At 46.2% G+C, this 27,974-nt stretch overlaps 1 protein-coding gene across 3 annotated transcripts in view; it reads left to right on the forward strand.

Annotated features, from left to right (window-relative positions):
- The window catches only part of SLC25A13 (solute carrier family 25 member 13), an 85,824-nt gene that overhangs the window by 37,114 nt on the left and 20,736 nt on the right, over positions 1-27,974 (forward strand). For 2 of the 3 annotated variants that reach the window (XM_072154358.1, XM_072154356.1), the window contains exons 5-13: positions 4,843-4,982; positions 7,485-7,631; positions 9,664-9,802; positions 11,566-11,659; positions 11,913-11,997; positions 20,291-20,378; positions 20,781-20,939; positions 25,222-25,274; positions 26,581-26,661. In XM_072154358.1, coding sequence (XP_072010459.1) covers positions 4,843-4,982; positions 7,485-7,631; positions 9,664-9,802; positions 11,566-11,659; positions 11,913-11,997; positions 20,291-20,378; positions 20,781-20,939; positions 25,222-25,274; positions 26,581-26,661 — 986 coding nt within the window. The remainder of the gene's footprint in view (positions 1-4,842; positions 4,983-7,484; positions 7,632-9,663; positions 9,803-11,565; positions 11,660-11,912; positions 11,998-20,290; positions 20,379-20,780; positions 20,940-25,221; positions 25,275-26,580; positions 26,662-27,974) is intronic. The other variant, XM_072154357.1, reaches the window with a different exon arrangement.

A 27,974-nucleotide genomic window follows, 5' to 3' on the forward strand; every position in this document is an offset into this window, starting at 1 on the left:
CAGGCTGAGCCGCTGATACAAGGCAGGATGGATCCATGACACCACCACCACCAGCCTGAGCCGCTGATACAAGGCAGGATGGATCCATGCTTTCATGTTGTTGACGCCAAATTCTGACCCTACCATCCGAATGTCGCAGCAGAAATCGAGACTCATCAGACCAGGCAACGTTTTTCCAATCTTCTACTGTCCAATTTCGATGAGCTTGTGCAAATTGTAGCCTCAGTTTCCTGTTCTTAGCTGAAAGGAGTGGCACCGGGTGTGGTCTTCTGCTGCTGTAGCCCATCTGCCTCAAAGTTGGACGTACTGTGCGTTCAGAGATGCTCTTCTGCCTACCTTGGTTGTAACGGGTGGCGATTTGAGTCACTGTTGCCTTTCTATCAGCTTGAACCAGTCTGCCCATTCTCCTCTGACCTCTGGCATCAACAAGGCATTTCCGCCCACAGAACTGCCGCTCACTGGATGTTTTTTCTTTTTCGGACCATTCTCTGTAAACCCTAGAGATGGTTGTGCGTGAAAATCCCAGTAGATTAGCAGTTTCTGAAATACTCAGACCAGCCCTTCTGGCACCAACAACCATGCCACGTTCAAAGGCCACAAATCACCTTTCTTCCCCATACTGATGCTCGGGAGAACTGCAGGAGATTGTCTTGACCACGTCTACATGCCTAAATGCACTGAGTTGCCGCCATGTGATTGGCTGATTAGAAATTAAGTGTTAACGAGCAGTTGGACAGGTGGACCTAATAAAGTGGCCGGTGAGTGTATATTGGCGTTTTCATTTCCCTGCAGTGCCACCCCTGGGGAAATGAGGCATTACACGTTGTTCATTCACATTTGTGGACATTCCCTTAATTGTTATACACCATCTATTGTCAGTAGACAAATATAACAAGACTATAAATTACTTGAAGAAAGCTGCTGTTTTGGGACATGCAATAAAGAGGAACTCACGTTTTTTCACTTTACAATTGGAGTGCTGCCTTTTTTCTATTTGGAAGACTATAAATTAGTGATGTCACAGCTTATCTCCTCCTCCTCCCTGTACAATGACCTCTATATAGATAACACTGACCCATCATTACATCACTACTGACAATAGATGATGTCACAGCTTATCTCCTCCCCCTCCCTGTACAATGACCTCTATATAGATAACACTGACCCATCATTACATCACTACTGACAATAGATGATGTCACAGCTTATCTACTCCCCCTCCCTGTACAATGACCTCTATATAGATAACACTGACCCATCATTACATCACTACTGACAATAGATGATGTCACAGCTTATCTCCTCCTCCTCCCTGTACAATGACCTCTATATAGATAACACTGACCCATCATTACATCACTACTGACAATAGATGATGTCACAGCTTATCTCCTCCCCCTCCCTGTACAATGACCTCTATATAGATAACACTGACCCATCATTACATCACTACTGATAATAGATGATGTCACAGCTTATCTCCTCCCCCTCCCTGTACAATGACCTCTATATAGATAACACTGACCCATCATTACATCACTACTGATAATAGATGATGTCACAGCTTATCTCCTCCTCCCTGTACTATGACCTCTATATAGATAACACTGACCCATCATTACTGACAAATGATGTCTGTGCTGCTGATGTTTCCCCTTAAAGGGGACCTACCACCACGATTCTACCTATCTCCGCCTACCAGGTAATCTGCGCACCCTCGTCCGAGTACCCGGCGTTCTGCGCATGCGCAGGGTATTCGCACGAGGAGCTGCGCGCCGAAGATTACATCTCCGCCTACCATGTAATCTTCGGCGCGCAGCTCCTCGTGCGAATACCCTGCGCATGCGCAGAACGCCGGGTACTCGGACGAGGGCGCGCAGATTACCTGGTAGGCGGAGGAACGAGGCTACTGGGGCGTGGAGTAGCCGCTTAATAAAATTAACATATAAAGACATTAAAGTTTACAAAAGGATAGTGGGGACGTGAGGATTATCCCAAAAAGAGCTATCCTTACGTCCCATTTATCCACCTACCACCTCATCTACCTTTATAGGTAGAATCGTGGTGGTAGGTTCCCTTTAAACTGTGAACAGCACATCAGGTTTACATATATTAAAAAAAAAATTTGAATTTTTTTTTTAATATATTTTTTTATAAGTTTGGAAGTACTTGCCTGGGGAGGGGTTAGACATGAGTAATTTTTCTCTTTTATGGCTCCGGCTGTACTTTCGCTGAGAACAGCTTCTGCGTATAATTCCCTCCAGTCAGTGTCAGCGCCGGGAGAACGACGCTAGGGCAATTTCCTTTGCAGTATACAAAAGTGATCTTCCCACACAAAATTCAATAAAAAAAAAACCCCTCTGCAATTGTGCCTTAAGTACAGCGCTCATGTAAATAAGATCCGCTAATTGTCCTCCGCGCCTTCCCAATAGGATTTTATGTTACTAAAAAGGAACAATCTGGCGGTGCGCTCGTGTACGGGGATGACATGCCAGGTACATTAGTGTATGCACAGTGTATATACCGTGATGTATACATCAGTATATAGGCACAATCTCCACTACAAATCTGCTGCATCTGAACATGGACTAGATAACTAGCCTTAGATCTGTGCAAAATCTGTGATCAAACCAGTGGTCCCCAACATTTTTTGTATCCGGGGACCATCTGAACCCAATTTTTTTTTTTTTTTTTTTTTTTTCAGGGTCTGGTAACCCCCTTACCATGATACATAAATGGTAAATACATTGGTCATCCCGCAAATACCTCCTATCTAACCCCAACCCATATAATGTGCCGTTTCCAGCAGCCCCCCGGTCTCTAAAATGCCCCCTTTCTTGCATCTGCCCCCTTTTCTGTAGCCCCTCCTGATAGCGCTGCATGTTCTGTTGTCTGTCTTTATAAGAAGAGGCTGCAGAAAAGGGAACACTATAACTCCCCTTTTTCTATAGACACAAACACACACACACACACACACACACACACACACACCTATGATGTCCCCTTGTCTTTGGCCTTTTCACTATGAGGAACAAATTATAAATGCTGTACATGAGTGTAAGCCAAGGCACAAAATTTTGCTACGAAAAAAATCTGGGAAAACTTATTATCTCGAGTCTAGTAGTGGGAAATGCAGCTGCTACCCTTTTTAATAAAATGTCCAGCAGCAGCTTCCCCTCACTAATGAAATATCCAGCAGCAGCAGGACCACTACTTATTAATATCCAGCAGCAGCTTCCCCTCACTAATGAAATATCCAGCAGCAGCAGGACCACTCCTTATTAATATCCAGCAGCAGCTTCCCCTCACTAATGAAATATCCAGCAGCAGCAGCAGGACCACTCCTTATTAATATCCAGCAGCAGCTTCCCCTCACTAATGAAATGTCCAGCACCAGTAGCAACCTCCCCTCATTAATGAAATATCCAGCAGAAGCTTCCCCTCACTAATGAAATGTCCAGCAGCAGCCGCAGCCTCCCCTCGCTAGTAACGAAAAGTCCAGCGGCAGAAGCAGCCTCCCCTCGCTAGTAACGAAGTGTCCAGCGGCAGAAGCAGCCTCCCCCCGCTAGTAACGAAGTGTCCAGCCGCGGCCTCCCCTCGCTAGTAACGAAGTGTCCAGCCGCGGCCTCCCCTCGCTAGTAACGAAGTGTCCAGCCGCGGCCTCCCCTCGCTAGTAACGAAGTGTCCAGCCGCGGCCTCCCCTCGCTAGTAACGTAGTGTCCAGCCGCGGCCTCCCCTCGCTAGTAACGTAGTGTCCAGCCGCGGCCTCCCCTCGCTAGTAACGAAGTGTCCAGCCGCGGCCTCCCCTCGCTAGTAACGAAGTGTCCAGCCGCGGCCTCCCCTCGCTAGTAACGAAGTGTCCAGCCGCGGCCTCCCCTCGCTAGTAACGAAGTGTCCAGCCGCGGCCTCCCCTCGCTAGTAACGAAGTGTCCAGCCGCGGCCTCCCCTCGCTAGTAACGAAGTGTCCAGCCGCGGCCTCCCCTCGCTAGTAACGAAGTGTCCAGCCGCGGCCTCCCCTCGCTAGTAACGAAGTGTCCAGCCGCGGCCTCCCCTCGCTAGTAACGAAGTGTCCAGCCGCGGCCTCCCCTCGCTAGTAACGAAGTGTCCAGCCGCGGCCTCCCCTCGCTCTCAGAAGTCAGACTCCCTCATCATAAACTTATTCTCTACCCTTTGGATAGGGGATAAATGCAAAGCGCAGACAAAAATCAAACTGATTCTGACCATATTTTGGCGAGTGTAGCTCTTCATTCAGGAGCTTCCTCTTATGGCAAATATCGGGGGATATAAGGACCAGTCACCTTGTTCTTAAAGGAAATCTACCACCAAAATCCATCATGATACACCAGGGACACTTGCTCATACATCCAAGCCGTAACTTCTTATATTTGTTATCCATGTCCTCTTACTTTCTAAAATTAACTGTGAAAATTGTCTGAGGCATAAGGGCTCTAGGTCGCATTACCAGAGCCTCTCCATGTGGTAGCTTCACATGCTGTTACATCGTCTCCCACTGCAATCTCAGCTCTTACTCTCTCCCTCTGCCTGCTGCTATCTCTCATGGTGGGAGGGCGGAAGTGCTGCTGCTTCACAGTGTAACAGCCCGTGAAGCTACAGCACAGAGGGACCCTGGTAACACCCCAAGAGCCATACTTGCTCATTAACATAACTATAAAAGTTGATTTTAGAAGGGAGGAGGCCATGGATAATAAATATAAGACTGCCACAGTGGTTGGGGGACCATTGCTCTATAGCATGCCATGGCATAATCCACCTACTTTTGTCCATCCCTCACCCCTCAGCTCCAGCATTTTTATTTTTCGTCCTTCCCTTCTCTCTCCATAGAGGATGTAAAGCAGGTATTCGGCCAGACCACCATCCACCAGCGGATACCCTTCAACTGGAACTGTGAATTCATTCAGCTGCACTTTGGAAAGGACCGGAAGAGGCTTCTGCCCTATGCTGAATTCACCCAGTTTTTGCTGGTGAGTACTGGAGATGGACTCATTTCTATTTTATTCTATTCTATGGGAAATTATGGACGTAGCCGAGCGCTGTGCTCAGCAATCTCTGGAACTCTTAGTCAGTGAATGGATTGTTTGTGAGGACAGGATCCCCTCTAGATCGGTGGGGATCCCAGAAGTCTGACCCTCAATGTTCAGCCCTGTCCTGTAAATAGGGGTTAAGTTCCAAATGAGTTATTCCATGGCAGGAAACATCTGGGAACTGCTGCCACTCGCTGTGCTCAGCTGCTCGGTGCCGCATGCTTTAATTTTGCACTTTTTGGATAAGTATAAGTTGGATCTGTCCTCGAGCAGCCTGGCACATAATCAGTCAGAAACTGGCATCAAAGTGGTGTATTCCCATCTCCGCTATTTATGACCTATCCGCATATCCGTATACTATATCCGTATACTATATCCGTATAGTGTATCCGTATAGTGTATCCGTATAGTGTATCCGTATACTATTCCATAGGTCATTTGTAGCTACGCAGCTGGGAAAACCCCTTTAATAAATTGGGCGCATCTCGCTCCACTGCAAGCCCTGAAGAATTCTCTCCATAGAATTGTTACAAAATTACAAAATAATTGTTACAAAATCACTTTGTTTGTCATTTTAGATCAGAGATCTCTGTACTTTGTATATTATATGTATCACTTCTTAAAGGGGCGGTAACCAGGTCCTTAGTTATAATTTATTGCTCGTACTAGAGAGTTGTCTTATCTTTTTTGGCTCCCCTCCGTTTTACAACTTCCTTGTAGAAGGCTGAATGGATACAAAGTGACAGAACCCTGCGGTATCGCCTCCCGGAGCAGGAATCTTTAGCGCTGTGGATGAGTTATGCTCTCGTTACAATGTCTAGACCTTGGGCAGTAGGCAGCGGGAGCCCTGAGTGTACACGGAGACGCTTGTTTAACTTTCTTTTCATGTCGCTCTTAACCGGGACCAGATGGGGACCCGAGCGCGTTTTTATGTTCTCCTTCCGTCTACAAGTTCCATCAGCTGGAAAGCTTAAAAGCCACCGGCGACGAGCGAGAGGCCGGCGCGTTGCATCAGCAGCTCTAACGTTTCCTCCTCGCCGCGTGCTGTGGTCAGGACTCCCGAGGAGGAAGCTGAAACATCCCATATCCCATTTCCTGAAAGATGTGCAGCCACATGAAAGCCGGAGCGCTGAGCGAGCCTATAAATCTGCAGGCTGCATTGGCCGACTCCATCCTAACCCCAAGACTTTGTAAAAGTGATCAAAGATAATTTACTTCCATGTAACCTTTTTACAGAGAGGGGCCTAGATTTTACTATGCAACCGAATGTATAGTTGCAATTTTTGGTTTACAAGTACAACTTGATAATCGGTGGGGGTCACTGTGATGAGACGCCCACAGATCATGAGAACGGGGGTGTCCTAGGTACCACCGCTGGACCCCTCGTCGCTCCTCGATCTGAATGGAGCAGATGGCCGTTATGCTCCATTCATCTCAGTGGAGCTTGCAGAGATTGCTGAGCGCAGCGCTTGGCCATCTCTGCCAGCTCCATGGAGATGAATGGAGCAGAATGCGGACCCCATCGGACCCCATGTTCTTGTGATCTGTGGGGGTCTCATTACGGAGAGACCCCCCACTGATCAGCAAGGTGGATCCTATCCTGCAGATATGGCCTAACCTGTTTGGTGGGAAACCCTCTTTAAGGACACCGGACTTAGAGACGACCCCTGTGACCTCTGGTGAAGTCTCTGGGAAGCTTTACTGTAGTCTCGGGCTGCAATGATCAGCTGTGATTGGTCTGTAATGAAGCTTTATTGATAAGCGTGGATTTGCATACTTTTCCCATACAGCATTGCTCACATTGACTGGATCTCTGTAACCCACATCACCAAAGCTAGTAACTGCCTAGATCTGTAATGAATGTCCAGTGTAGCCTATAGAGACTGTATATTATTATCCTAGCAGGATCAAGACAGATTGGAGCTAATCTGCCATCAAAATCCATCATGATAAACCAGGGACATTACTCGTAGATCCAGGCACCAAGACGCTGGTAATCTCTCTTTTTTATATTTGTTATCCATGGTCTCCTTCCTTCTAAAATCAACTTTTAAAATTATGCTCTGGGGGGGGGGGGGGGGCATTACCAGAGCCCCTCTGTGCTGTAGCTTCACATACTGTTCTCTCTGTCTGCTGTGATCTGAGTGGATGGGGAAGTGCTCCTGCACCGTGTAATAGCTGCAGCACGGAGGGGCTCTGGTAACTCCCCCAAGAAGCCCTTTTAGGCTAATTAGCATTTTAATAGTTGATTTTAGAAGGAAGGAGGCCATGGATAGCACATATAAGAAGATACCACAGTCCCGGTGCCTGGATCTATGAGTAATGTCCCTGGTTTATCAGGATGGATTCTCATGGTAGATTTCCTTCACCAGTAGACGACAAGTCCTGGATGTGATCACTAATCTATTGTTGTGCTGACACTTTTGACCTCTGTCGTTGCAGGAGATACAACTGGAACATGCAAGACAAGCCTTTGTACAACGTGATACGGACCACACCGGAACCATCAATGCCATGGACTTCAGGGACATCATGGTGACCATCCGTCCACACGTCCTGACGCCATTTGTGGAGCAGTGCCTGGTGGCGGTAAGTAAATCTTTGTGATTTTGTTCTCATTTAAGGGAAACAAGGTTTAAAGTAGTGGTCAGAGCAGGTTACTGCAGCCCGTCTCCAATTCAAGGAAATCTCCCATCCTAAATCCATCCTGATAAACCAGGGACATTGCTCATAGATCCAGGCACCGGGACTGTGGTGTCTTCTTATATTTTTCTATAACCCCCTTTGTTCTAAAATCAACTTTTGTAATTATGCTAATGAGCTAATAAAGCCCCTGCTTTATCATGATAGATTTTGATGGTGGATTTTCTTTAAATGGGAAGTAAGCTGCAGTGATTTAGTTTTGCCACTGTACAGAGAGCGGCGCTGTCTGCACCTGCACATATAAAAATAGTACAGGAAGCAGAGTGTAATTTTTATTATCCTGGGAAAACATTTTTAATTCCCTAAATTTCTTATCAACTATTAATGACCTTTCCTATGGACTTGCTTGGTAACTTGGGTTAACCATGAAATCTCCTTTTAACTATTTTTCTATGGCCCTCGTCTTCATATTTGTTGCTCCCTATCATTGTGAAATGAAACAAACACCTTCTGGAGGCCATCATTGATATTCCCAGACCTCCTGAAGGTCAATGGCCACCTAACTCCAATATTGGCCAATTACATTAGCTGTCCCTTAGTGGGTGGAGCTAACCTCAATTTTGCGATTCTTAATAGAATTAGCCCTACCATGGATAGGTCTTTACTAGTATTGACACCAAATTTTACTCCATTAAACTCCCAGCCCCTCAGGTAGGGTTTAAAATGTCCTCTCAGGAATTTCCTCTTTTTTATGAAATCATCTGTTTACAGAAATACAGAAATACAGAAATCAAGATCCATACAGCTAAATGCATAGGTGGAAATGCAGCTGCTGAAAAAAAAAAAGAATTGCACTTTTTATTTACCATACTTTTTAACTATTTTAACTGCCTGTATCTCTGATTCCATAGCTCCCTGTACCTCAAGCCTGGTGCAGTCTTAAAGGACATCTACCACCATGATGAAGGATTGTAAATCAAGCACACTGACATACTGGTTAGTGCCCCCTCTGGAAGGATCTGCTCTTCTTTGAGCATATAATGCCCTTGTTTTTAGGAAGAAAAAAAAAGGGTTTAAAATTATGCAAATGATACGCTATACTGATTGATATGGAGCCAGGAGCCCCTTGGGCTCATTTGCATAATTTTAAAACCTTTTTTTCCCCCATAAAAACAGGGGCTTAAGCTAAAAGAGGAGCAGATCCCGATATAGGGGGCACACACCAGTATGTCAGTGTGCTTGGTTTACAATCCTTCATCCTGGTGCTAGATTTCCTTTTGAAGATGATCATGATCCTATCTGTAATATGACACCAGCAGAATATTTCTAGGTGCTATACAACACAAGAAGTGTTTTGAAGTGACCTCCCCCCTGAAGCCTCTAAATTTGAATCATCTCGGGCAAAATATGACTCTTCTCAGGTCATTATCACATGAAAAATTGGTGATTTCACAGAAGAGTGAATACTAGAAAGGATTTTCTTGATGGGACTAGTAGTTTCATGGGGTAAACACTAGTGACATAAAGGTTATCGCCCTATAAAAGGTAGTAACGCAGGTACAACCCCTTTAATTAAAGGAATTTTCCTATCCACCTACTCGGAGCTAATAGAGGAGTATCTTACCCCATTAGGACACGGTCTCTCCTCGCCGTCTGTATCCTCTGCTACATTTGGCTCTGTTTTTGCCTTCACCCCGGGGCACATTATATTGTGATGTTTCTACATTCATTACCCTAAATAAATAGACTTGTAAAACATTTCTGACCCCGGCAATATTGAAGGTTTAGCCTTGTAAATCAGCGCGGGCCGAGGCCGTGTAATCCGCCGCCATATGTATCTGTTTAGGTTCTCGGCTTGTACTTTCATGGAGTTTATTAGCAGCAGAAAAGTATTTTCATTGACAGCCCATGTTGTCGTCTGCATAAATCTTCCTTTTTTTTTCTCCCCCCCCCCCCCCCCCCCTATGTTTCGCTGAAGGCCGCTGGAGGGACCATATCTCATCAGGTCAGCTTCTCCTACTTTAATGGCTTTAATTCCTTGCTGAACAACATGGAGCTGATTAGGAAGATCTACAGTACCTTGGCCGGCAATAAGAAAGATGTAGAGGTCACCAAAGGTCAGTCCTGGGGTCATGTGATGAGAAGGGGGTTAACTATTCCAACTTTAAAAAAAAAAAAAAAAAAAAATCTTGTGTTTCGATCTGGATGTAATAAGTAATAAAATGTATAGTAATCTGACAGGTAACAATACAATAATTAGTCCTCTTCTTCAAGATATAGACAATGTTTAGATTATAAAGTATTACAGTAAATTGGTCCATCAAGTCCAGAATATGTTCCTACAGTGTTGGTCCTGAAGAAGGTAACCCCACATCTTGAAGGGGTGTAATGAAAAGTTATACAATTTTGCAATTTACTTTCTCTATCAACTGCTCACAGTTTCGTAGATCTCTGCTTGCTGTCAATCTATAGGAAGCTTTATTGATTACTTCCATTGGATAGGAATGTATCCCTGGTCATGTGATGTCACACAGGTGCACGGATCATTATATCCCTGGTCATGTGATGTCACGCAGGTGCTCGGCTCATGACATATATAACGAGTCGTGCACCTGTGTGGCATCACATGACCAGGGATATAATTATCTGTGCACCTGTGTGATATATGACATTACAAGGGATATTAGGAGGCATTCACCTGTGTGACATCACATGACCAGGCATGTAAGGAGCCGTGCACCTGTGTGACATCACATGACCAGGCATATAAGCAGCCGTGCACCTGTGTGACATCACATGACCAGGGGCATAACGAGCCGTGCACCTGTGTGACAACAAATGACCAGGGATATAACGAGCCGTGCACCTGTGTGACATCACATGACCAGGGATATAACGAGCCGTGCACCTGTGTGACATCACATGACCAGGGACATAACGAGCCGTGCACCTGTGACATCACATGACCAGGGACATATAATGAGCCATGCACCTGTGTGACATCACATGACCAGGGATATAACTAGCCGTGCACCTGTGACATCACATGAGCAGGGATCTAACAAGCCGTGCACCTGTGTGACATCACATGACCAGGGATACATAATGAGCCATGCACCTGTGACATCACATGAGCAGGGATCTAACAAGCCGTGCACCTGTGTGACATCACATGACCAGGGATAGATTTCTGTCCTCTGGAAGTATAGATAGAAACTGCCTTATGAAGGACAGCAAGCATAGATCTAGAAAACCGTGAGGAATTGATGCAGAAAGTTCATTACACAAGCAATAAGATTTATCAGCTGAAACGGAAACACCTCTTTAAAGGGGTTTTCCCCCCAAAACAAGTTTGGCCCTCTCCATAGGATGGGGCCTAACTTGGTGATCGGTGGGGGTCTCAATGATGAAACCTTTACAGATCACAAAAATGGGAAGTCCAATGTACCTGTTGGATCCCTTGTTGCTCCCCAAGATGAGTGGAGCAACCGGTCGCACATGGCCGGGCTGCCGCATTCATCTATGTGGGGCTGACAGTCACCATACTCGGCAATCGTATACCATATACCATATACAGCAAACTCAGAGATCGTATCCTGTGGATAGGGCCTAACCTTTTAAGGCTACTGACAATTACTCGGTGTACAGGACATCCCCTTATTACATGTGTTAAAAGATTATAAATGGCGCCATACCTGAATATGGTTTGTCCCTGTGTTGCTGCAGTACCAGGCATCACCTGCTCTCACGTGTTGCGCTGTTTATTAATGAACACAGCCGTGTTTTTTCCAAATACATGAAAACCCTTTTAAATGTCACCATTTGCTCCCTCCCTGTCAGTCTAATGTTGACTCTTTCTGTCCTGTCTCCCTTTGTACAGAGGAGTTTGTGTTGGCTGCGCAGAGATTTGGGCAGGTTACTCCCATGGAAGTTGACATCTTGTTCCAGTTAGCGGATTTATACGAGCCGAGGGGGTGAGTAAGACGCTGCCGCATTATAATGCAGAGAAAAACAATAACCTTCTAAGTGAGTGTAGATGTATTTACATGTTGTGTATGTGTTACACCACGTACACTGGGTATACGGTATATCCGGTGCACGCCGTGCCGTACCTTGTGCCCGGTGCACGAGGTGCCGTGTGCCCGCGGTGCCGTGCCGTGTGCCCGCGGTGCCGTGCCGTGTGCCCGGTGCACGCTACTATTCATTGTGCCTGATTTCCTTTTGCAGGCGCATGACGATGGCAGATATTGATCGGATCGCTCCCCTGGAGGAGGGGGCATTGCCTTACAACCTGGCAGAAGCTCAGAGACAGGTATGCATATAACCAGGACATATCAGAAACCAGACCAGCGTTTATATCTCATCCTCCCTTTTTACTCGTGCAATTTGGGGTACCCCACTACTGGAGAAATGGATATTGCTTGATGAAATCCAGGTACCCAGAGAAATGTCAGAAGAAACCAATAGTTGCTTTATTCCAGAAACGGCGCCGCCCTGCAGACTGTAGGGGGTACTGCAGCAAAGCCCAATTCAAGTGAATGGGAGAAATTGGAGTATCAACTGCATCAAAGTTTCTTATATGGAACTGAGATCCCTATGCTAAGCCTATGGCTATATGTTTTTTTTTTTGGACAGCTCCATCCATGATATCTGGGGACTTTTACCGTCTCACTGCAAACGCTGCATTTCTTTCAGTGCGCTGCATCTCCTGCGGTTCCACTACATGTACTGTCGGGATCAGCAGGGGTGCAACCCACCGATCACCCAGTAGTGACCTATCAAATAGATGGTCATCAATATGTATAACCTCTTCATAGGAAATAGCGCTGCATGGACTTGGCGCATGCTCCAGCTTTCCCCATGTGTATCTTTTCCCTGTGGACCCTACCACCACCGCCGGGCACCTATTGCTGTCTATGGGGCTGTATAAAGTTTGCTTTCGGATATATAACAACCACTGGGCAGGTGCGAAAGGGGCCTAACTCCACTTTTGTAGTTCATAGAAACACATCGGAATTGCATAAAAAGATTTGATGTTGCAGCAATTTGGGTGTCCCATAATCCTGTAGGAGGATCCTGTATTTTTCCTCCTAGTGCCCTGAGTGCTGAGCTGCAGTACCAAGTACAACCACTATACAGTGGGTGGGGCTGTTCTTGCATTCTATTCTTAAATATGACATTATATGTAAGTTTCTAAATACTACATAACCAAAGCTGCAGCTTCAAATCTTGACTCGTCTCGTGCAAAAATGACTCCTTTCTGCTCGTTTGCATATGTATAAGTTGGAGATTATGTGTAAGGAAAAGGACGAGCGTTCATAACATGAAGGGGATTCTAGAAGGGACATTTTTCAGCTGTAATGTGCAAGGGCTCTTGCTATAATGCACTTGCTGGGACTTGTTGTTCTATAGCAATAAATAGGAAATGTTCCTATCTGTATAGTGGGAGAGGATGTGTCTATCACTACCTACCCCTTCCATAATGCCTGATACATGATTACACACGACTCCCTATAGATCTCCACATAAAAGCGCTCTCCAGTAATTCCGCATTTGAAAGGCTGTGGCCCCTTTTATTCCTGCCCTCCCCGTTAGTGGCCCTGGTGGGGAGGGGGGGAGATAATCACTGAGCGGCTCGGCTCCTGCTTTACATCCAGGTTTAGGTGGCCTATTTCTGTACATCGCCGGCCGCTTTTGATCTCCCTGGCTGTTCTTAACTCCGTACGCGCTGGGGCCTCGTCCATGTTTCATTCATGTCATTAGGCCCATTCTCTAGCCTGGCTGGGCCCAGTGTTGAGGCTCTTTGCTCCGTAGGAAGCCATTTCTCACCGCGCGCAATTATCTTCAAGGGCCACGTCTTTTCATTTTGAAAGCAGCGCAATTATACATACATCACTTTAATTATAGCCATTAAAGGGCCACAGGCCGTATTTTTAACATTTTCATAAGTGGCGCATATAGCGGCTACCAAGAAGCTCTTTTTACCATAAAAGCAGGATTTTTTTTTCTATTTTTTTCTTCTTTCGATGGATAAAACACTCATCGGGAGACGCTCCTTTGGAGGATTTGTAATCTGTGTTGATTTCGTTATAGTATGTTGCAATTATTTGCTGGAGACTTTGCTTGGAATGTTTGATGTTGCAGCAACAACTTGAATGTTCCCTGTTCCATCATGAACTTGGACACCAATGAATAGAAGGGGGAGCTGAGCTGCAGTACCAAGTACAACCACTATACAGTGTATGGGGCTGTTCTCTGTGTGCAATGCAGTATGAAAACAACTGCTGGTAGGGGGCGCTGGAAGCCAGTGGTATTGGTCAATACCCCGGGATTGGTGATTATAGATTATCCATAGTATATAGCAATCCACTGATTGAAGTGGATGTAGAACCAATTCTGGGAGCAACACCTGCTAGGAAAAGGCGGATCAATCTCCTTACCCCCCTTCTGATTTTATTTTCCTGCTTTTCCCTATATTTTTTTACCCCTCCCCTTTTCTCTCTAGCGTTAGACGACCCCTCCCCTTTTCTCTCTAGCGTTAGACGACCCCTCCCCTTTTCTCTCTAGCGCTAGACGACCCCTCCCCTTTTCTCTCTAGCGCTAGACGACCCCTCCCCTTTTCTCTTTAGCGCTAGACGACCCCTCCCCTTTTCTCTTTAGCGCTAGACGACCCCTCCCCTTTTCTCTCTAGCGCTAGACGACCCCTCCCCTTTTCTCTTTAGCGCTAGACGACCCCTCCCCTTTTCTCTTTAGCGCTAGACGACCCCTCCCCTTTTCTCTCTAGCGCTAGACGACCCATCCCCTCTTCTCACTAGCGCTAGACGACCCCTCCCCTCATTTCTCCAATTTTTTTCTCTTCCCTCCCCCTCTATGCTAGTGCCCTGCCCTGTGCTTGACTATATAAGTACCGTATATACTAGAGTATAAGCTGACCCGAGAATAAGCCGAGACCCCTAATTTTACCACCAAAAACTGGGAAAAACTATTGACTCGAGTATAAGCTGAGGGTGGGAAATGCACTGGTCACAGCCCCCCCACCCCCCCATATACAGCCAGCCTGCCTGCCCCCTTGTAGCATACAGCCAGCCTGCCCCCCCCCCCTCCCCAGCACTACTAAAATAAACTTATATACTCAACCTCCGATTTCGGCGCGTCCCGTCTTCTTTCTTCCCCGCGGCTCCTCTTCTGTCATGGACGCGGCCATGTTTTCTTCCAGCAGGCGCATCTATAACGGGGCCACTGCTGACGTCATAGTATGCGCCGGCCTGGAAGATAACATGGTAGCATCCATGACGGAAGAAAGAAGACGGGACGTGCCGCAATCGGGAGGGTGAGTATATAAGTCGTGTATAAGCCGACGGGACGTTTTTCAGCACTTTTTTTTTTTGTGCTGAAAAACTCTGCTTATACACGAGTATATACGGTAACCAATATGTCAGGCCTCTTGGGATGTACAGAGCTTGGGTTTGCATTGACTGACATTGAGAATGATGCACTTTATATACATATATAAAGTATAAATAATTTTTTTTTTTTAATCTGCTTTTTATGATCTGACCACGATGGTGGAGGCCAAGTCTGCGCTGAGACGCCGTCTGGAGACCACAGAGGGTTGGTGTAGGATACGTTTTGGCAGACAGGCCCCCATCCAGACCTCTGTCCCAGGGATTTGCTGTGCGGTTTGGAGGAGCTTTATTGTCTTCTTATGATTTTTATATACTCTGATCGCTGACCTGTTGTCTCTGTACAGCAGGCGGCGGCCGCTGCTGCTATTTGGAGAGGAGCGGAGAAGCTCGGGAGCCATTCCAGGTGTGTCGGCTACCACAAGAGCTTGCGCTCACAATGACGTGATGCTCACAATTGCTTTGCAGTTTTATGGCTGCTTTTGTTGCCATGCATGATCAGCTTTTTGCACAATCTGCTGTAAAGTTGAATTGTCTGAATCTGTTGGCTTGGCAGCTGCCATTTTTCAATCCTTTTTTTATGAGGAACAACAAGGATTTCTGTGTGATAGTGTATGTCCATCCTTGAACATGAATTTACGCCTGCCATGTATGTGCACAGTGACACCAGCAGCAGAATAGCGAGTGCAGCTCTGGAGTATAATACAGGAGGTAACTCAGGATCAGTACAGGATAAGTAATGTCATGTATGTACACAGTGACTGCACTAGCAGCAGAATAGTGAGTGCAGCTCTGGAGTATAATACAGGATGTAACTCAGTATCAGTACAGGATAAGTAATGTCATGTATGTACACAGTGACTGCACCAGCAGCAGAATAGTGAGTGCAGCTCTGGGGTATAATACAGGATGTAACTCAGGATCAGTACAGGATAAGTAATATCATGTATGTACACAGTGACTGCACCAGCAGCAGCAGAATAGTGAGTGCAGCTCTGGAGTATAATACAGGATGTAACTAAGGATCAGTACAGGATAAGTAATGTCATGTATGTACACAGTGACTGCACCAGCAGCAGAATAGTGAGTGCAGCTCTGGAGTATAATACAGGATGTAACTCAGGATCAGTACAGGATAAGTAATGTCATGTATGTACACAGTGACTGCACCAGCAGCAGAATAGTGAGTGCAGCTCTGGGGTATAATACAGGATGTAACTCAGGATCAGTACAGGATAAGTAATGTCATGTATGTACACAGTGACTGCACCAGCAGCAGAATAGTGAGTGCAGCTCTGGGGTATAATACAGTATGTAACTCAGGATCAGTACAGGATAAGTAATGTCATGTATGTACACAGTGACTGCAGCAGAATAGTGAGTGCAGCTCTGGGGTATAATACAGGATGTAACTCAGGATCAGTACAGGATAAGTAATGTCATGTATGTACACAGTGACTGCACCAGCAGCAGAATAGTGAGTGCAGCTCTGGGGTATAATACAGTATGTAACTCAGGATCAGTACAGGATAAGTAATGTCATGTATGTACACAGTGACTGCACCAGCAGCAGAATAGTGAGTGCAGCTCTGGAGTATAATACAGGATGTAACTCAGGATCAGTACAGGATAAGTAATGTCATGTATGTACACAGTGACTGCACCAGCAGCAGAATAGTGAGTGCAGCTCTGGGGTATAATACAGGATGTAACTCAGGATCAGTACAGGATAAGTAATGTCATGTATGTACACAGTGACTGCACCAGCAGCAGAATAGTGAGTGCAGCTCTGGAGTATAATACAGGATGTAACTCAGGATCAGTACAGGATAAGTAATGTCATGTATGGACACAGTGACTGCACCAGCAGCAGATTAGTGAGTGCAGCTCTGAGACAGAGCTAAGACATGTATTTTATAAGTTAAACTCCATACTTGTATAGCGGTTTTAAAAAGTGAATGATGCTCAGTGATGTGAATACCCTGCACTTGCTTGTGAGGATTTGCATGTGTACATGTAATTAAGTGCAGTGGATTGTGGGTGAGGGCTGAGGCCTGTGTTGTGCTTGGTGATGTAACATGGGTCTGTTTTCTGTAGTGTGACCAGTGTCCTGACAATTCTGGTTACTGACATGATGTTTATATGGAAATGGCTTATTGGTTTGTGTCTACAGCTCCTATGCAGACTGTGTTTTCATGTGAAGAGCCGCTATTCATAGTCTATCAGTAGTGATACTTAGATAGGGAAACTTAGTTGAAGAAAGTCTGAGACTGGAGTATTTGCTAGTTGCCTCGTCTGCTGCAGAGACCGTGGTAGGAAATAGACCCAGTGTAAAGTTGCTTCATTTTCAATTGCAAAACTTTATGGTGTGAGCAAAACTTTGTATTACAAGTTGCTATTTGACTTGGTCAAGGGTTTGTGTCAAAAACAGAAATTAAGTGCAAAAACAGTCCTCTTAAGATGAGATGAGATAATCCTTTATTAATGTAAATGCAAAACTCTGTGGTGAGCGTCAACATAAGCTCAACTTTTTACAATAAGTGCTTTAAAAGGACAGTGACTTCTCAACAAACTACAAGTAATTTATGTCTCCGCATAGGGAAGTTCTTTCTTCTCCACTCACTTAGGATCTTATCTATCTTCCTTTCCCCTCGCTTGGCCCCGGCCCCGCCTCGCTTGGCCCCGGCCCCCGCCTCGCTTGGCCCCGGCCCCCGCCTCGCTTGGCCCCGGCCCCCGCCTCGCTTGGCCCCGGCCCCCGCCTCGCTTGGCCCCGGCCCCCGCCTCGCTTGGCCCCGGCCCCCGCCTCGCTTGGCCCCGGCCCCCGCCTCGCTTGGCCCCGGCCCCCGCCTCGCTTGGCCCCGGCCCCCGCCTCGCTTGGCCCCGGCCCCCGCCTCGCTTGGCCCCGGCCCCCGCCTCGCTTGGCCCCGGCCCCCGCCTCGCTTGGCCCCGGCCCCCGCCTCGCTTGGCCCCGGCCCCCGCCTCGCTTGGCCCCGGCCCCCGCCTCGCTTGGCCCCGGCCCCCGCCTCGCTTGGCCCCGGCCCCCGCCTCGCTTGGCCCCGGCCCCCGCCTCGCTTGGCCCCGGCCCCCGCCTCGCTTGGCCCCGGCCCCCGCCTCGCTTGGCCCCGGCCCCCGCCTCGCTTGGCCCCGGCCCCCGCCTCGCTTGGCCCCGGCCCCCGCCTCGCTTGGCCCCGGCCCCCGCCTCGCTTGGCCCCGGCCCCCGCCTCGCTTGGCCCCGGCCCCCGCCTCGCTTGGCCCCGGCCCCCGCCTCGCTTGGCCCCGGCCCCCGCCTCGCTTGGCCCCGGCCCCCGCCTCGCTTGGCCCCGGCCCCCGCCTCGCTTGGCCCCGGCCCCCGCCTCGCTTGGCCCCGGCCCCCGCCTCGCTTGGCCCCGGCCCCCGCCTCGCTTGGCCCCGGCCCCCGCCTCGCTTGGCCCCGGCCCCCGCCTCGCTTGGCCCCGGCCCCCGCCTCGCTTGGCCCCGGCCCCCGCCTCGCTTGGCCCCGGCCCCCGCCTCGCTTGGCCCCGGCCCCCGCCTCGCTTGGCCCCGGCCCCCGCCTCGCTTGGCCCCGGCCCCCGCCTCGCTTGGCCCCGGCCCCCGCCTCGCTTGGCCCCGGCCCCCGCCTCGCTTGGCCCCGGCCCCCGCCTCGCTTGGCCCCGGCCCCCGCCTCGCTTGGCCCCGGCCCCCGCCTCGCTTGGCCCCGGCCCCCGCCTCGCTTGGCCCCGGCCCCCGCCTCGCTTGGCCCCGGCCCCCGCCTCGCTTGGCCCCGGCCCCCGCCTCGCTTGGCCCCGGCCCCCGCCTCGCTTGGCCCCGGCCCCCGCCTCGCTTGGCCCCGGCCCCCGCCTCGCTTGGCCCCGGCCCCCGCCTCGCTTGGCCCCGGCCCCCGCCTCGCTTGGCCCCGGCCCCCGCCTCGCTTGGCCCCGGCCCCCGCCTCGCTTGGCCCCGGCCCCCGCCTCGCTTGGCCCCGGCCCCCGCCTCGCTTGGCCCCGGCCCCCGCCTCGCTTGGCCCCGGCCCCCGCCTCGCTTGGCCCCGGCCCCGCCTCAGTTTTGAGTCACAGTAGTTAGGTCATGATGCACAAGTAAACCTGTAAATACAAAAAGAATAGTGGGTCCCGCACAACTATGTCAACAGTGGGTATATGAGCACTATACGAACATGTAATTTCACAAGAAAAGATGTGCCATAACAACCCAGAAATAAAAATCTAAATTTCTTTATTTCATACAAAACCACACCAAAGACCAGACAATACATCTCAAAACATTTAAAAAGTGTAGAGAACTACACTAGAAACTCTCTGTGGTGAGTGAAATGTGCTCACCGACAACTATCCCTGGTTACACAAGTCTAGGGGGTTATTGCTCACAAATAAACACAGTGTGGGGGGGCAAAGGTAAAACATCCCAAACCTGCACAATACAATCAAAAGATGCATGCACTAATATTGAAATCAGTCTAAAAAATGCAAGTAGATGCAAGATATACTTAACATAGCCACGGCATGATAACCATCCTGTATAAGGAACCTGAACATCAGCATGGCTATGCAGAAGAGAGCAAAGCACCCAAATAACCAGGGAACATGTGTGTCCACCCCACGCGTTCCGTCACTCACGGTGACTTCATCACGTAAACCTGTAAACTGAGCAGATGAAAAACCTTTATCATTGTGGAAAAGACATGTCTGGTACCCGGCAGTGGCGCTGATCCTGGTGACTTGTAATAGAAAAGCAAAGTTCTTCCTGAGCCTCATTACTCCAATAGCTGCTTGGACTTGCGTCCTCTACTGTCAGCGTCCTGTACTGCTTCATGTGTGGACTGCGATTGTGTGGTCATTTTTATAAATGTCGACTGAATACATATTTTTATTATATCAAATTACATATTTGCAGATTGTATTGTACATTGGTTACATATTTGATAACATCCATAAAATAGATTTGTTAGTTTTTAATATGTAAATATATATTATGACATTTTTATAGATTTTGATGATTATTATGTTTTACTTTATATATATTTTTAGGTTTATGTGAATATGCAGATAGATATTTTTTAGTTGTATTATTATTGTATAATTTGTTTGTTAGCTGTCCATACATATATACTGTATCCCGCGGCTGCAGTCCCTGGTAGTAGTCGGCTGCGCCTGTGACTTTGTCCCAGCACAATAAGCAGGTGTCTTACGGTGTCCTTTTTCTTTCAAGCATCAGGGATCTCCAGAAGTGTCTCGTACTGTCCTTGTCCAAGTGGCCGAGTCAGCGTACAGATTTGCTCTGGGCTCAATCGCTGGAGGTTAGTCATGGTTGACTGTAGCCGTCTTATCTTCATGATCGTCCCCCCTTCCATCCCGGTCCTGACTGGGTGCACAAAGCTCTCCCTGTCTATTCCCACAGAAACTTTTCTTCATGGGTCACTGACCCCGTCAGTACTTTATGCACAAGGCATTGTACTTCATGGCTATCGGAGGGTTGCGAGTTGTACCGATGACTCGTCTCCTTCAAAACAAGTTGATAAAGTTGATTAAAACCGATGAGTAAAGTTGTTGTACATTTTATTAACTCTCGGAGAGGAGCCTTTAATGTAACCTCATTAAGTTTTATGAAACGCGTGCACTTAAGATGATTTGTGTCTTGTAACCGTTCAATAACGTTTTTTATTTTCTCATTCTCCCCCCCCCCCCCCCCCCCCAATAAGCTGTCGGCGCCACGGCCGTCTACCCCATCGACTTGGTCAAGACGAGAATGCAGAACCAGAGATCTACTGGATCCTTTGTAGGGGAGCTCATGTACAAGAACAGCTTCGACTGTTTTAAGAAAGTATTGCGGTACGAAGGCTTTTTCGGACTTTACAGAGGTCAGTCCTACCCCCGGTGTCGCTCACTATTTATTTCCTCCTGGTAGACCGATGGTGACCCAACCATTGCCCTCAGGAGGCCATGGCTTTGTTTAGACACTGCTTAGGCTGGCCATATGCAATTGGTATATGTGGTCCTATTATTGGTGGTCCTATTATGGGCACTGCCCGATGAGACATTGCTAGCCCACCTTAACTGTCCTGTGATGCCAACTTTTGGCATCATCTTTCCCTGCTGGACATACTAGAGGTCTCATTGCGGTCTATGGAGCAATGGGTGAAAATTTCATGGATGTCGGTGGGACTTTTGTCACCTCTCACAGAACAGATGGTGAGGGCACAGCTTTCAAAACCCGGATAGGGAATAAATGCTGTTACGGGGTAACCTTTTGTATAATAGACTGATCCTATTGGCTAAACAGGTCTTAGTATGGGTCTTGCCCAGCACTAAAATTTTACACTTGGTACCCTACCCTACATCATTGATGTCCTACAAGTTAAGTACTGAATGAAATGTTGACTTCTAAAAGGGAACAATTCAGTTAAACTAATTAAACATATCTTTGAAAATTGCTATTTTACAGCATTTCAACTATCCCTATACTGTTCTTCCTCATACCTGTAAAGTTCCACATTCCGTTCATAAAGTTCACTCATCATCTATGCATATCCATGTTCATCCGGCCCAGCCACTCTCTTGCGTCAACCCTCCCTTCCTCCATCTGGAACAGGAGAGAAGCTAGCTCTGTGTGTGACTGACTCGCTGAAGAGAAATAAACGCCCTCATTCCTCCTCCCTCGGGAATTCTCTTCGGGGAGTCGCACACAGCCTCCGGGTCTCGGGTGAAGAATGTCCTTTGTGCTAGAAGAACATGAACATTCAGGACTCGGAGGATAGATGATAATTGGACTCGCATGCGGTCATTTGCATAGATGGCGAGTCAAATTAATGAACGGACTGTGGATCATTACAGGCATCGGGAGGAACAATATAGGGATAGCTTTCAAAATATGTGTAGGGTCAGAAAGTAAAAGTTCTCCTTATGGAGAGTTTGCCAATAAAGGTCGTGTGGAGGCTAAAAGCCATTGATGCCCCACTAGGGGATTCTGGGAAATATGCAAATAAGTTTTCCATTTCCCACCTTGAAAAATGTATTTGCTAGTTTCCCAAAGATAGGTATAGTTGGTAAAACTGTCAGGTTCTCTTTAATGGTCCTGCCGGTTGCTCTTACTTATGGGAACAGTGGTGGGTGTCAGCCACACAGAGGCACCGCCCACTGGACTCCTAAGCATAAAGACTGCATGGGTTTCATTCAATACTTCTCTCTAGCCTTAAGGTGGTTGTCCACTTTAAGCACATTCCAACAAATTATATTGTTTGTGTAATGAAAAGTTGTAACCTCTTCAATCTACTTTTTGTCCTGCTACAGGAAGCTTCATCGTTTACTTCCTGTAGGTAAACACCGGTCCCTGATCATGTCATGTCACACAGGTGCACGGCTCATCAGTATCATACAGCTTTGATTACACTGTGTGTTATAACGAGCTGTGCAAATGTGTGACATGACATGACCAGGGACCGGTGTTTGTCTACAGGAAGTAAATGATGAAGCTTCCTGTAGCAGGACAGCAAGCAGAGATCTAGAAAACCTTGAGGAATTGATACAGAAAGTAGATTGAAGATGTTGTAACTTTTCATTACACAAACAATATTATTTGTTGGAATGTGCTTAAAGTGGACAACCCCTTTAATATCAGTGTGAACTGCTCTATGACATGCCCTTCTGAGAATTGCGCTTTTGATTATTTATGGTATTTAGACCACAGAGGACGAATATGCATTTACAGCACAGGATGTGTTTTTGGGGATGTCTTGCACAGTTTTTGACCAACCCATATTAGCATAAATTTTATGTCCAATCTCATCTGTGAGATAAGGGGGCGGAGCTTGACAATCTATTGTCCTGCTGCTGCTGCCAGTTGTCTTACAGCCAGAAATGGAATGGCAAGTAGGTGGATGGACATGGCTCATCTCCTGGGACAGATAGAGAAGATTTCTGAACCAAATTCCTTCCTTTGCATCGTAATAGAAAACAAATTTGTACCGAGTAAATTTTTTTTTTTTTTGGTGGGTGCATATTTCAAAATTTTATTTTTTTCTTTTAATTCTTAAATTAAATCTGATATCATATGAGGTTTCCTCCCTTATATACATCCCCTGTTTGCTTTTATAAACGTGACGCGATGACGCCGAGCCCTGTAATTGGTGTGATCTAATCTAAATACAAACACCCGCCCCTGCCAATTAGTGAGCAGCCTCGTAATCCGCCCACAATTGAGTAAACTTTACGAGATGTTACGTAACACAACTGCCTCAATTTATTTTGAAACCCTCCACCTAGTAACAAAAAAATTACGACCCAAAGGCCGTAAATATTCACCTTAAATCGACCTTGGAAAAAAAAAATTATGTAAAAAAAAAAAAATCATAAAAAAATTCAACGAGCAAAACGATGAAAAATGTCATAAAGTAATCTTTAATGAAAACTAAACAGAAACGCTAAATCCTGCGAAAATACAGACGTAAGGAGGAAATGACATCAGACCGGGGGGGTAGGGGGGGGTTGTGGTCTCCTGATTTATGTCCCTTAAATCTTGAGCCCCCCCCTCCTCCGCCATCTCAATTATTCATAATCTAAATTTCTTGCCAAAAGTGTCTGGATTATGAAGATGATGGGATTTCCTTTGCTAAATATTTCGGTTTCGTAGGACGACGCTGTTCTCTCTCCATAGCTGCTCGTACTCAAGTTCGGACTGAAGCAGAACTCATGCAAGGCAGGGGGAGGGGGTTCTGTTTGTATGGACCCGAATTGTAGCAGCTATTTAGAGTAGCGGCCTAGTCTCAGGAAATACCGGCAAGTTCAGGAGGTGGAAGCTTTGGGAATATTCATCCCCCTCCTCACCAGGGAGGTGGTAGTGACTGAGGGGGGTGTGCGGCTCCCCTTCCCCAGCACAGAGGGGATTAGCACCCCCTGGATAGAGGGTCCCTGGTCAGGGCTATGCTACCACCTCACAGCCGGCGGTGGGATCCCCTCTTGACCCTCCACCTAAAGGAGAACTTTTCTGAAATGTTTGAAGACTACGAATTACAGTAGAATCTTCGTATTTTTAAACACTTTGTTACAAATCTTTAGAGATTCTAGGGGAATATTTAAATTTTTTCGTTTTCTTTTGTTTAAAAAAACATTTTTTAGAATTTTCTTAAATGGACGGGCGTAGTTTTAAATATTTTCAAAACAATATATAACATTTTCTTTTTTTTTTTTTTTTTTTTCTTTTGAAAAATTTTTTTTTTAATTTAAAAAGAAAAAAAAAATCATTAAGTTCTAATGATAAAACCCGTTGTGTAGAAGACACACATGTAACTTGCCACAGATGGTGCAAAGCAATTTAAAATTTAAAAAGAAAAAAAAATTGGGTGAGGAAACTTCCATCCATCTCGCCCTTCCCGCCCCCGCACCTTTCCGAAGATGCTGACACTACTGGGTATTACACAGTAAACTCCAGCAGGACGACCTAAAAAGGGAGTGTGTGCCCAGAACTTGGGCTCTGCTCCCAGTGTGTGGGTTACAAAGTCATACATGGAAATATTCGATTTTCTCACCTCCTTTAGTATGGTCCAGTGATTTTGTGAGGTCAGTTTGAATAATATGTATAAAAAATTATTATTTTTTTTCAAGCTCGACCCTTGTGAATGGTTAAGTGTTAAAGGGACGTTATTCCTTTGCCGTTGGCTGCTCGACTTTCAATGAAGAGCGGAAAATTGAGGATCACTCACCCCTTCTTTCTCCTGCACTTGGCTGCATGCTTGCCTGGGCTGTGGCATCGGGCCTTAAATCAGCGTTTTAAATTATGTTAATGTACCCTGGGGGCTATGACATTGTTTCCAGAGCCCCTCCATGCTGCAGCTTCAGAGGCTGTCACACTGTGCAGGAGCACTTCGCCCCTTCCCTCTCACGGTGTGAGATTACAACCAGCATAAAGAGGGGTAAGTGCAGAAGAAGCAGTGGGGCACTAGAGACGCACAGAGGGGCTCTGGTAACACCCCTCCTGAGCCATTCTGCCTTATTAGCATAATTCTAAAAGTTGATTTTAGAAGAATGGAGGCCTTAGATATATAAATATAAGAATGTATGAGAAAGTGTCCTTGGCTAATCATGATGGGTTCTTTTTTTAAGATATCATTCTGTAATAATGTTTACTTTTTAAAACAATCTTTTTAGGTCTTCTGCCTCAACTGCTTGGAGTTGCACCAGAGAAAGCCATTAAACTAACGGTAAGTAATCCCCCCACCACCCCAAAAAAAAAAAATTCAGTTGTCCTGATGTACTGTCAGTGATCTATGGTAATTGAATACATTTGATTATGGGAAATTGGGCAGTTTTATTGTCTTTGGTTTACGCCTCCTTTGCTGACTCGTGTGTCTCTGTGGTTACAGTCTACAAACCCTGTGTGCAGCACTGATCTTCTCTTACACTTTGTAGTATCATAGTTTATACGGTTGAAAAAAGACACTTGTCCGTCAAGTTCAACCAAGGAAGGGAAGGGATTGGATGAGGAAGGGATTTAGGGGAAACAATTCTATATAACATAACCATCAATGTTATTTAGGTGTAAAAAGGCATCTAGACCCTTCTTGAAGCTCTCTGCTGTCCCTGCTGTGACCAGCGCCTGAGCTCGGCTATTCTGAAGATTGACAGTTCTCTTAGTAAAAAAGCCCTGTCGCATCCGGTGATTAAACCTTGTTTTCTCCAGACGAAGACAGTGCCCCCTCGTCTTTTGATTTGATTTAATCTGAAACAAATTTCCACCATATTTTTTATGGACCATTCATATGTTTATATACATTAATCATGTCCCCTCGTAGTCGTCTCTTTTGCAGACTAAATAAATCTAGTTGTTTTAATCTTTCCTCATAACTGAGACCCTCCATAACCCTCCATCATTTTTGTGGCTCTATGTTGAACCCTCTCCAGCTCCAGGGCATCCTTTTTATGGACGGGAACTGGACAGCATATTCCAGGTGTGGCCGAACCAATGTCTTGTACAGTGGTAATATTACATCCAACGTTGGGAGGGAAAGTTGGAGAGTAAACATGGAGTTAACCTTGAGTACAGGGTCAGACTACACCAGTCTTGTCTGTAGTCTGTAACCATAGAGACAGAATCTGGCAACTTTCTAATTTTTAATAATAATAATAAAAAAAAAATAATAATCATCTGTTCCTTTTAATAATTCTAGGAGAATTGAATTGTATATGGTCTGGTTGCCTGTAAGTGATGAAATCAGCCATATGTTCCCGCCTGCCTAAATACAGAACAGTTTTTAACCTAAAAAAAATTTCGCCCACACACTTTGTATAATTTGATTTTGTAGTAATATTACTCAGACACACTAGTCGATTTTTCACGCCTGAGCTGCTCTTTCGAAACCGTTCATCGTGACAAATACGCCATAATAGGACATCTGGAAGGAGATGGATATGGCTTAAGCTCATTGACTGTTCTGTTCCCCGGTTCTGTAGAAATTTAAGCCATTTGCACAAATTACATAGAAACTCCCTATTGTGTTTGTGTTTCAGGTAAACGACTTTGTACGAGATAAATTCACGATAAAAGATGGGTCCATCCCCTTGGCTGCTGAGATCCTGGCTGGTGGATGTGTAAGTTGTGTATAAATACGGTGTTCAATTTACCTGAAGGCGGAGCGTCTCTTTTAGAAATGGCTTCTCTGGCTTCTGATGTCATTTTAAAGATGAAAATCTCTTCTTTCAAATGGCAACAATATTGTTATAGTGTGCTATGGAACCGGAAATAAAGACCTCAATACATGTAAATGAGCACAAATTATATGCAAAGTCATTGCTTCAGGTCCGGCAGGATTCGTAGGCACAGAGACTGTAGTAGAGCCTTTGTTGGAAGAACCAGGAACGGATGGTAAATGTAGGTATACAGGCAGTGCTCGGGTTACGTTCAAGAAAGGTTCCATAGGTTTGTTCTTGAGTTGATGTTGTATGTAAGTCGAAACTGTATATTTTATAATTTTATTTTTGTCTCGGTGACAATTGGATTTGAACTATTTTTTGCTGTAATGGGACCAAGGATAATCAATAAAGCTTCATTACAGACACATTACAGCTGACCATTGCAAGTCGCGTTCCTTAAGTAGGGGACCGCCTGTACTTTTTTTCTGAGAAGAGACTGTGGGGGGTGGGGTCTCATTAGAAATCACTATTTTGGGCTTCTGGTGTTATTTTAAAGATGAAAATCTCTTCTTGAAAATGGCAATCACACTGTTATGTGCTTTAGAACTAAAAACAAAGCCAGAAAGATCAAAATAAATGTAAATATTTATTGTAGGTGATATTATTGCTTCTGGTCCAGCAGGACTTGTAGGCCCGGACACTGTAGAACCGGGAATGAGTGAAATCTTTTTTTTTTTTTTTTTGTTTTAATTATTATTATTTTTGGAAAACCGCTTTAAATATTGTATTTACATTTAGGTAATATTTAAAAAAAAAACTAAATTTTTGTGTCTATCTTGGATGTTGAAGGAAGGAGTCGGGAGGTGTTCAGCTTAAGCTGTGCGGTTACTAATAAAGTATGTTTGTGAGGTCGTGTTGCCTCTTGTTGAATGATCAGTGCACTTAGTACTACAAGAGGCTCCTGTTCAGCGGCTCGGCTGTGATCACTCAGCTCTGACCATCTCCCGGCCTCCCCCCTGCTGGGTCTCGGCTTCCCTCTTGTAGAGACATAGTGACCTCTACCTTCCAGCGATGGCCTCTGCTAGTGACCCATCTGATAGGCACAAGTCCTAGAGCTCTACCCCCTACATGCTTGTTATCCGGAGATATCACCGCTCACTATATGGTTTATTTGATCGCTCACTTTTGTCTCTTCTCCTGTGACTATTCCTGGAAATGGTATATAAAATTTAAAAAAGCTGCTTTTGAATTTTCTTCCTTTTTTTTTTTAA

This window comes from Engystomops pustulosus, chromosome 5, assembly GCF_040894005.1.
Source record: "Engystomops pustulosus chromosome 5, aEngPut4.maternal, whole genome shotgun sequence".
Lineage (NCBI taxonomy): Eukaryota > Metazoa > Chordata > Amphibia > Anura > Leptodactylidae > Engystomops > Engystomops pustulosus.